Source organism: Lepisma saccharinum, chromosome 3 (assembly GCF_977018435.1).
Source record: "Lepisma saccharinum chromosome 3, izLepSacc3.1, whole genome shotgun sequence".
Taxonomy (NCBI): Eukaryota; Metazoa; Arthropoda; class Insecta; order Zygentoma; family Lepismatidae; genus Lepisma; species Lepisma saccharinum.
Window position 1 is genome coordinate 42,228,983 of NC_139231.1, and position 11,884 is coordinate 42,240,866.

At 39.1% G+C, this 11,884-nt stretch overlaps 1 protein-coding gene across 2 annotated transcripts in view; it reads right to left on the bottom strand.

The window, feature by feature from the left end:
* gish (casein kinase I gish) overlaps window positions 1-2,370 on the bottom strand; it is a 139,422-nt gene extending 137,052 nt beyond the window's left edge. For both annotated transcript variants that reach the window (XM_083118477.1, XM_083118476.1), the window contains exon 1: window positions 1,529-2,370. In XM_083118477.1, the coding sequence (XP_082974603.1) occupies window positions 1,529-1,718 (190 nt within the window). In that variant the 5' untranslated portion in view covers window positions 1,719-2,370. The remainder of the gene's footprint in view (window positions 1-1,528) is intronic.
* Window positions 2,371-11,884: the final 9,514 nt, after the last annotated feature.

Sequence of the window (11,884 nt, forward strand, 5' to 3'; positions counted from 1 at the left end):
AATTCGAAATCTTCCAGACCCAAAACAATAAATATGCAATTAATAAACTCGGCCCATACATAAATATACATATATAACAATACTGCATATTGATACACAAATCCTATTAATACTCATCTTTTGAACATGATGTGCCAGTTTCAGCGAAAGACTTGCAACTCTGCCTGAACTACAACACAGAATGAGAAGGACTGCCAGAGAAGCAGCATATTAACAATTCAAAATTCATTATTTGAAATGCCATGGGAAATCAAAACCAAGGTATAGTTGCGCAACAGATTGTATTTGAGTATTATTTTACAATAGTGGACACAGCTGTAATTTCTATCCTACTTCTCACAAAATACATAGTTCCGATGAAGTTTCCAAGATTAACATGTGATGGTGACATGTTGATATAGTTATTTGACGTGCAGAAGTTGTATAATAAATTTTTCAATTACCGCAATCATTCTCCGCATACGATGTTTGTTGAAATCTTTCGGTAAATAATGAGCAATTGTGCATTGTCGGTTGCAATCACAGGACACACACACCATTCATGCATAGCTCCAAAAACCATCCATGCATAGCCCCAAAAACCATCCATGCATAGCCCCAAAAACCATTCAGGGTAAGGATAGCTTAGGTTACGCAAACATAGTTAAAATTTGGGGTTGTAATTACGTTTCTTAAGGTATGGGAAACACAAATCTTCCTGTAAATAATGAGCAATCGTGCATTGTCGTTGCGATCACAGACCCCCTTCTTTTTCGAAATTCTACACGTGACCCCCAATTATTAACTGCAGATTCATGATTAGGAGTCCAAAATCATTAAGTATGCGAAATATGAACGAAATCGGGGAATGGTCCGGTATTGTAAAATTGCTCCATTTGTCAAAACAATGCCTGGGCTATGGTGGACTGGGTAGATCCACTGTCCATGGTACAATGCACAAAAAATAAGACATCACAAGAAGGGTAGGAATATATGCGTGAGCATGCTTAATTTGTGCATAATGAAACAAAAAAAATGCACATAGAAGCCTGGAATTTGGGTTCGATGTACACAATATTATTTTAGCATGAAGCAAGCACTTCAGTTTCTTGTATTAAAAACATGCGCATAAATTCTGCACTGGATATAAATTTGATTTTTTTTAAAAAAAAAATTACACAATGCATCCAAATCTACTTCGTAGAGCTGCATAAACTGTAAGAACTTCAAAAATGAACTCTGGCATTTCGAATAGCAGTCCTAGTTGTGCAATTTCTCAAGATAAATATACTTCCAAGCAAAAATATTTTCACACACACACTTTCCTAATATTGTTTTAACTGTTCACACGATAGTTTTCATATCTGTAGCGTTGTAGACTTTATTATATCCGATTAGTAGCTCAGGTAATAAGCAATTGTTTGGTGTGGTACCTGTATCTTTTGTCTCTCAAGTGGGCCAGCAAGCATTACAAAATTAACATAGTTCAACAGGCAAGATATAAAATTATTATCTGGAAGAAAGATTTAAGAATTTTGTAACTACATACCTAGTCGCAACTCTCCGAAATTCCCACTTCCAATCTTCTTCCCCACTCGGAAGTTGGGGCCAACCATCATCACCCCCGACGAACCGCTCCGCATGCCTCTACTTCCACTGCCTGCCCGAGAAGTCTTCTTTGATGCATCTTCACGAATTTCTTTATCACCTGCCCTCCTATCTCCGTCGCGTTTCTGCATATTTAATCTGGCACAAAAGTCAAAATTGCGAGATTAGCAGTGAAAATGGCTGCTCTTGTCACAGGTAGGCCTACAGACGATGCGCGCGGCCATGTCTTTTTCCTTTACTTACGTGGTTTCTTTGTATCTTCTGCACTACACTACCATATTCTTCACACTGGCACATGAATACTTCACGCAATTTTTCACATTTTTTGTACGTCAATAATAAACTGCAACTTAAAACCCACATCTGACACAAACAACACTTCGTTCGCTTTTCAGCTTTCGTTCAATTGTCCCCTCAGGCCGCGGATAGATACTAAATGCCACCTGACTATCCAACAACACTTTACAAAAGAAAAATAACAGTAATGTGTTTCTGACAGGAGACGAACTATTTTGTTTTTAAATTACCCTTAATACATTGCTACTGATTACAAGAAATGAGAGAAAATACTATAAATTCAAGCACTACTTATCGTAACTTCCAACTTTGGGTTGTGGAAGGAATCATTTCGCGCAAGCGCAATATCTACTTCCGGTGCAGAGAAAAAATAAACAATCCTACATGTGCATAAAATAAGCTGAATTTTAATACACTTTAAATATACGAGTGTGTTAGGCCATGCCAAATCTATTTGCACTTTTCAAAATGGATAAAACACCATAGATCACTTAATAGACAATTCCGGCTAGTCTATGCAAGAGCTTATGTCATTTCCGCCCAGAGGGCAGCACTGATCAAACCCGCGTAGTTGTGTTTCACCGTCTGCTTTGATTTCACAAGTTGCGACTTGCTGTTCACTGACAAATGTGCAAGTGGAATAAAATGTGTGTTTATTTACACAACAATAAATATGAAGGGGTCTACACAGAGTTTCTCTGGGAACTCAGCACATGCTGTAAGTGTGTGGGAAAGATTTTTTGTTGGTATGTCGCTTTTCTGCTACTCTGGCTAATCGCACCGATGAAGATGAGTGGTGATTAGATTAGATGAAAGAAAATCTCGGATACTTATGGACGGCACTACACAAACCCCACCGAGGATTATACTGGCTACATCCGCAAGAGTCTCACACAGTTCAGTTTATGTGTGAAAGAGATAACATTAACTCCTTAGCAGAATGCACAGATAGGCTAATCGGAACCAGGGACGAAGCTACAGGGGGGCCTCAGCCCCCCAAAACCAGGCCTCAGCCCTCCCCTGTAGCCCCCTAGATTTTTGTAGTACGATAGACGCATTTCGACCTAATACATGAAAAGTAAAATTTTCATTTTCCATTTTGAAACTTCCATTGGTGCAAGTACAACGTTCAAGTAGATTTTCTAGATCGCAAGGTTACTTTATTACGATGTGTTTAAAAATCAAGGGGCCCTGATCATTTTGTACTAAGGAATTGGCCAATCATGAGTCGCCAAACTTGCTAGGAAGTCTGCTGCATGCCTGGTAGGTGGACGTGTTCAGTGGATGTGAGATTGTTCTTGGCATATACAGCTAAATGTGCTCAGTTATTAGGTCTGTAAATCGAATCACTATATTTCGGAATACGTCTAACAGATGTATAAATGATTTTTTATAAGTAGGACGACGTTCAAAATCTAAAGAACCTTCATGTTCCTTTTCTGTTCATTAGTTCCTCATTCGAGTACTGACAATTGCGATGTTCACTCATTGGTTTCATCGTTATATCTATCCTTATCGTTGCAAATATTTGAGGAGGAGAAATACCAAGTTAAAGAATCAAAGAATACACAAACTATCTAATTCCTAAATGCTAAGCATTGGAAATATTAGAACTAGCCTTCCAGCCCCTATAGTCTAGCGATAAAATTGCTGCTTTGATATCAAGGGGTTCCGGGTTCGATCCTTGGTAAGTGGTTTGGATTCCTCTAGAAGGGGTGCCCCGATGGCGTAATAGCAATGGTTTCGCCTTGTAATCAAGGTGTCCCGAGTTCGACACCCGGTGAAGGCACATTACACAGTGGTCCAGATCCCACTTTAAACTGTAGGTCCAGTCCTGATTAATCTATCTGTGCATAAAGTGAACTTCAAAATTTAATTCAATTCCAATAGAAAGAGAAACTGTAGCTTTTGTCCCGATTAGCCTCTGTCATATAATGAACCTGAATACAAATCAAATCAAGTAAACATTCCAATACGGTACTAAGATCAGCACGCTTGGCCAATTTTATTACTCGCAGTCAGTGACGGCGCCAGCCTAAAATAAGTGGGGGGCTACAGATTTCGGAGTCAAATTCTCGGGAGGCTAACAAATATCGACTAAAAGGTAATTACGTAATATTTTATTACGGTATAATTTTACCAGTAACATACTTTACACTCAAATCCAAAGATACATCAGGGATGTTATGTTGCATTTTGTTCCACAGGCACGAATCTTTTATTTCAATTAAAATGCAATAATTGTATTGTTTTCTTTTCCTAAGCCATTATTGAGAGGAATAGTATCACATACTTACTATTCAAATGAACAGTAAACAAAATACACCATAAAAATAGACTGATTATCAACTCGCTGGATATATATAAATACTACACGTAACACTCTTTATAAGTAAAGAATGTGAGTACTTTTCCTTCAAATAAGAAAATAACCACAGGAAGAAACTACGGTATGTCTGTTTTTATTAGCAGCTACTACAACCTTGTTTAAATCCAAAGATTTTGCAAGCTCTTTCTCAAAGAACAGAATAGATATAGCATTCAACCTCTCATTACCATTTCGATTACGATTTTGATTTGCCGTAAGCAGCCGTTGATGGGGGTGTGCACATTTCAATAACACAAAGCTTAGCTATAAAGTTCGTAAAAGGCAATTTTAAATATTTCAACCATTGCAAGCAGCTGCTGAAGGGTCTTTATTTTGAGTTCCTTTCTGACTATTTTGAGTTCCTTTCTGACTCAGTGTGTCATAACTCTAAACTTTTCAAATTACAACAGTAGGGAGCGGCGAAAGATTGTAGCTTTTCGAGGATCAGAAAAGCGGCACTAACTTAATAAAGAAGGCATTCAATAAACAAACCACCCTTGTATAGAAAATATGTTAATGATGCCATTTTCTCTGCCATGATGAAATATCTTACTTTTTCTTGTTCAACGACTGAAATTCAGAACTTAGGGCTAAAAATGAGGAGGATGCGGAAATGCCGTCCACTTAAGAGGTGCCACTCACAAGGAACAAGAATATCTTTACTGCAAATTTACTTCCACTAGGAGACAAATACATTGACATAAAAGAAATGAATATAGTTGCAACTCTTGCACTGGGCATTTTTATTAGTGAAAATAACTGCTGAAGATTTTAATTTTATTTCAGAATATATTGTGTATAAATACTGCACAGAATTGAATCAATAGTTTTAGATGTGCTTCAAAGATTGATTCTTCTGCACAGAATCAAGTTTGTCCATCATGGTGGTACTGCAGAAATTATTTCCTAACCTCATAAATTATAATTAATTTACATGTAGGACTAGGACTGCGAGCAAGAAAATTGCCCAAACCTACTGATATTCGCACCGTATTTAAATGATTACTTGATTGAATTTGTATTAAGGTCTACTATATGCACAGAGGCTAATTGGGACGAGAGCTACTTCTAGTGGAATTGACTTGAATTGTTTTTTGAAGTCCACTTTATGCACAGATAGGTTAATCGGGACTAGACCTACAGTTTAAAGTGAGATCCGAACCACTGTGCAATGTGCCTCCACTGGGTATCGAACTCGGAACCCCTTGATTACAAGTCGATGACGTTGGCATTACGCCATAGGGTAAGTCCTTCTAGTGAAATCTGAATGACTTAATGTTACCTCCACTGGGATCGAACGTGAGAACCCTTGAATATGAAGGCAGCAATTCTATCGCTAGACTATGGGGCTGGGAGGTCAATTTTAATATTTCCAATGTTTTAGCATTTAGGAATTAGGTAGTTTGTGTACTTTTTCATTCTTTAACTTCGTGTTTCTCCCTCTCGAATATTTGCAGTGATAAGGATAGGAAGGCTTATGTTGCTGCAGCCATAAACCGTCGGGTTTAAGAATGCTGGAGAATTAGTTACCTGTTTTGGGAGGCTTCAGTCCCCCTATAGCGCCGTCCCTGCTCGCAGTCCTAGTCCTACATGTTAATTAATTTTAATTTGTGAGGTTAGAAAATAATTTCTGCAGTACCACCACACTGACCAAACTTGATTCATTGCAGGGAGTACATCTAAAACTATTGATCCAATTCTGATCAGTATTTATGCATAATACATTGTGAAATAAGATTATAATCTTTAGCAGTTATTTTCACTAGTCAAAATGCTCAGTGTAAAAGTTGCAACTATATTCGTTTCTTTTATGTTCATATATTTATCTCCTAGTGGAGGTGAATTTGTAGTGAAAATATTTTTGTTCCTTGGAAGTGGCACCTCTAAGTTAATGATATTTCTCGCATCCTCCCCATTTTTGGACCTAACTTCTAAATTCCAGTCGTTGAACAATAAAACATAAGATAGGCTATTTCATCTTGAAAGAAAAAATGGCATCATTAACATGATTTCTATTCAAGGGTGATGTTGTTTACTTGATGCCTACTTTATTAAGTTAGTGCCGCTCTTCTGAAGCACGAGAAACTACAATCTTTCGCCGCTACCTACTGCTGTGATTTGGACAGTTTAGAGTTATAGAGCACTATGAGGCAGAAATGATCTATAATAAAGACCCTTCAGCAGATGCTTACAATGGTTGAAACATTCAAAAGTGCATTTTACGAACTTTGTAAGCTTCGTGTTATTGAAATGTACATACCCCCCTCAACGACTGCATGCCCCAAATCAAGTGTTACCTTCGAATTGATAATGAGAGGTTGAGTGCTCTATCTAATCTGTGCTTTGTGAAAGAGCTTGCTTGTCTAGAGCCTCCCCAATGGCGTAGTAGTTGCGTCACTGACTTGTAATCAAGGGATCCCGGGTTCGATACCCGGTGGAGGCACATAGGGTTCAGATCCCACTTTAATCTGTAGGTTTAGTACTGATTAGCCTATCTGTGCATAAAGTGCACTTAAAACTCAATATAACTAAAAGAACTTGCAAAATCTTTGGAATTAAACAAGGTTGTAACTGTAAGGCTCATGAAAACAGATATATCTTATCGTAGAGTTTTGCTGTGGTTATTTTCTTATTTGAGCAAAACATACTCACACTTTTTACATAGAAAGAGTGTTACGTAGTAGTATAGTAGTGTATTATTTATACGTATATCCAGCGACTTGATAATAAGTGTAGTTTTTATGGTGAGAAACACCCTGTACATATACAGATTGTCAAAAATTGAATTATTATTATTTCATGGGCTTAGTCTGACACTATTTTGGATGCAACGTTGAGTTCAGGCACATCCAAAACATAAGGTTTGATCCAAACATGATCAAATAGCTGAAAGGGTTATTTTTAAACTTTTCGCGGCCATATTGGCCGCCATATCTAATATTATTTGATTGATTGATTGATTTAGTTTATTTTACTTCGCGTTTTGTGCCTCTTGGCTAATTTGCGAAGATGGGGATGAGTGATGAAATTGATGAATGGACATTCACAAACAACCAAGCCCGACCGGGATTCGAACCCGGGACCCTTGGCGTCGCAGCGCGATGTGCTAACCACTCGGCCACAGGGTTGGGCGAATATATTATTTGAAAAAGTGGATCTTTTTAATTTCTTATTATCATAACACGTGCCCAAAAGGCACGTTTTCCACCGGAAGTGAAATATTTTCCGGCGTTCCGACCGTACTATACACCTTGAGGCCGTGTGCGAAAGGTGCAAGGCTGTACTTGAAGCGAGCATCCTCCGGGTATGGTCTTGGAGTGCGGTCTCCAAGTCTTAGACTGGAAGTGTTGTCTTTCGAATTGCACTTCGACTGCAGCGCCAAATACGATCAGTAGATAAAACTGAGTACTCGTTGTTTTCCTCGTCATTTAAACTCTTGTTTTTCACCACAGAAATCACATAGCATTTTCAAATGGTCGTTCACATACATTTCCACACATTAGAGGAACTATGACCATGCTATGACCAACAATTTGCTGGCCCATAACTTATATCTCTACCTGTGATGCTCGCTTTCTACCTCCTTGATATTAAACAAATGAACAACGAGTGCGGAAATCACGTGACCTAGTCACCAACCATCTCATCTGTACTGCAAGCTGTGTACTTGCGTACTTCTGTTCTTGGCGCTTTCGAACTGTACTAGGTGACGTCACTTCCGCCAAGACCATACTTCAAGTCTGTACTTTGTACCTTTCGGACAGTCATATGCGGAAAGTTCGCATATGTAAAGCCCCTATCACACGGAACTGGATTTCTAGTTGGAATGCTCTAGTTGACGCTGGACCATTTGCTAGTTTTCGCCTCACACGGTACTTGTTATACCGTACTTGTCGATAGTCTTTCGTTCCCATAATGGCGGCCGCGCGAGATGTAAACAAAGTATCACTTCACACTTTTAAAATACGATAACTATCCAACCGAGAAAAATATCGCATCGCATTAAATGGTTTTAGGTAGAGAAGAACGGCGCTGATAAAATACATACTTTAAAACGTTTACTATACACGTATGGAAGAATATTTTAGCTTTTTCAATTGTACACATGCCTTTCGTGTTGTATGCACTCGAAAGCCACAGACAAAAAAAAAGGCTACTTTACAAACTCACAGATTATCTTCACATGGCCAAACTTTGCTCTGATTGGCTGTTCCACAAACTAGTCGAAGAAGTTAGTAGCAATTAGAACATGTCCTATTCCTCAAAACCAGTCAAGCAGTCAGCCAGGCGGCCATGATTACTACCCAGAAAGTCAGTTCATCGCCAACTAGGGCATTCCAACTAGAAATCCAGTTCCGTGTGATAGGGGCTTTACTACTATAAATCCAGTTCCGTGTGATAGGGGCTTAAGGTGAGGGGGGGGGACAATTACGCACTAGTTGTGCATTTATTTCAATATCGTCGGATTGGGCACTGCTATTTAAAAAAGGTATTAGTATGCAAGAGAGTATGAATTTCTCTCCATGTTGCAAGTGAAAACTGTTTTTCAAGTTGATTAATAAGTTAGACACGATGTTTGAAAAATATGATTAATAAGTATTTTCAGAATCCCATGTATTCCTTATGGGAAATCAACTTCAACTTCAAATTACAGCTAATCAAATGCGAGTTTCGACTTTTCCTTCTACAATGACATAGTTCAACGTATCCTTTTTCGGTCCATGTACTTTTCTACGTCATTGGATGTTTGATATTCCCGAGAGAACGAATAAAATGATGGTCCCATAAACCTAATGCATTTCTCCTTGCCTCATAGGGCCATTCTCGCAGTGTTGCCAAACCTGGTGTGCATAAAGGAGCTACATTTCATCATTAATAGAGCTAAAGATGACTTTCAAGGAGCTAGATTAACGAAGGCTGCATAACGTGCCTCCTAGGGTAATTTTAGGTGTCAGAGGGGTGGGGGCGCTGCTATTACCGTTAGCTTTAAAGTGATGGTAATTTATTCTTAGTTTTCACCGCCTAGATTTGGCTGCAACACCCATCTCAATAATCCAACGATGTTCATATGAAATCGAAAATAAAGAATTCCCGGATAACAATATTGTCATCTTCACCTTAGCCACAGCGCTATGTATAATAATACCTGGGGAGTAAAGAGGGGTGGGTGACGCAGCCTATACGTAAATGAATATCACGTCACGTGCAAAATGTACACTCATGGCAAAGATTGGTTTTTATGGGCCGGAGCCAGTGGTTGCAACATGGTGCGGCAGAGGGCGGGTGCCACAGTTCACAGACAAACGAGTGCACGAAAGAGCCAGATTTGGCTCCATAAGAGCGAAGTTGGTAACAGTGATCGGTAGGTGCCCCAGCGAGAAAGACTTAGGGCCCGTTCCGAAAGTCGCACGAGTTTAACGCGTTAAACGAGTTATGGTAACTGGCCGTTCCATAAGTGCTTCCGTGCGTTTCGTGAGTTTCATTATGCTGTCCCAAAAGTCGCATTCCGTGCGTTTCGTGCAAGAACGAGATTCACCAAACGCACGGGCCAGGATGCTGGTTTGTTCCGTGAAAATCGTCTGCTCCTTGCAGACAAAGCGCGTGCTGATGGATTCAAACTGCACTAGTTCGGAAAATGTATTATAATTTTAACAGATAGCGATATGAAGCAACATGCACAAGATAAGTATGCCTGGACAGTTCTTAGAATGTGATTAAAATGAGTAACAATGGCCATAATAGAGTTTATTTTTGCCATAAGGACATTCCTTCCGCTGACGCCATGCGGAAAGTTTCTCTAAACAAAACGCTGCGCCTGCGCTTTCGCCTAGAGTGTCCCATAAGTCCGTAAAATAACTGGTTTCACCAGATTCACGAGCCCAGTTATTTTCGTTGAATGCGTTCGTTTCGTTAAGACTTTCGGAACGCACCCTTAGGGGAAATTGTCCCTCCTCGCCTTAAGACTACGCTTCGCTACTGGTCCATTACGTCACATGTAAGCATGCGCGCCGACTACGTGGGTGCTCCGGTGCTCGAGCACCCACCGCACCCACAAGATTTTTAGTTTGATAAAAACAAAATTAAGTAAATATTTCTCACTTGCCATTATCAAAAAATAATAAGCAATTAAAACATTGAGATGGAAGTTAAAATTTCTAACCTCTAAAACATAATTGTTTCAAATGTGTTTGTGCAAAGGCAACCAAGCAACACATTCCCCCCTTCCTTGCCTGTCTCTGACCAAGTCAAAGGCAGTCCCCACAATAACAATGGAAGTATATTGACATTACCAAAATTGCAAACAAATTCATAAGTGCAAATGACGTAAGAAGGAATGTGTTTTATATTGAAAGTTAACATGTCATGATTATCATTATTATTATTTTGTACATAAAGTTAGTCATTTTGTAGTTTCTGTTCACAAACAAAATCCTTGCATAGTTCTTTCTGCAATAAAATTAAAATTATTTGCATTTATGAATATTTTTTCATTTTAATTTGTATGAATGTGGTATTTTCTTTTAGTAACGTGTTGATAATATCATTGCATCTTGCAATCATTGTGCATGTAAGTTGTTTAAAGTTTACAATACTTGATAATTACAGATTTAACCGCCATTGATATGCACCCACAGAAATTTTGGAAAGTCGGCGCCCTTGCATGTGAGTTGTATGTAACACTGGCGTACGCAAAGGGGGGTGATGGGGCTACAGCCCCTGCGAAAGTTTGAGAAAATCAACATTTTCGAATAAAAACAATGAGAAACACGGGAATAAACAGAATGGTAAATGCAAACCTCCTTTGAAATTACCACTGATTGCCATTATTTTAGAGTGGAAAATTCTAAATGTACAAAATACCTTGTTGTGTATTCCGTCCCTCTAGAAAGTAGCTATGTACTATCCACCTTTCCAATTGCAACCCCTCCCGGAAAAGAATCCTGCGTACGCCAGTGGTATATAAGGTAATTTATATTTTAGAACAGAAGTGGCCAACCAACCCATGGCACTCGGACACTTTGTAAGAGGTAGGGGTAAAGTATGCATATGTAAATTTAATAATATCTTAAACAGTAAATGAAGTATGGTCATACTGAAATTAAATTACATGTGAGAAACTTGGAATTCTGCTGGTACCCAGTTTCCACGGGGGAGCAGTAGCTCTCTCCTTCTTGTTCTCCAAATGACAGTGGCAGCAGACATTGACATTTATGGGGAAAGCGACAAAATATGTAGTACCATGAGAAATAAAATAGGCATCCTGCTGACTTCCGTGGCCGGATGGTTGGCACAGCGCGTTACGACAGTAGCGGTCAGGGTTCGACTCCCGACATGGCATTGGTGTTCTTTGTGAGTGTCCCTTGATCAATTTTAGCATATCATCACTCATCCTCATCGTCGCGATTAGCCACAAGTCGCATGTAAGCGAAACTAAATAAGAAAAAAAATAATCAAATAGGCATTCTGTGTCGTATAAATTGCCCTTGCAAATCTTACGGATTCTTCCTTGTGTGCAGACACATCAAATATGATAAGGATCTCATGTGTGCGTCTGAGGTGGGTGTTAAATGCATTATATGAAGAAGAGGGGTAATATCTGTTACTTCGGTCTGGCAGCGCCTCTGCTGGCTT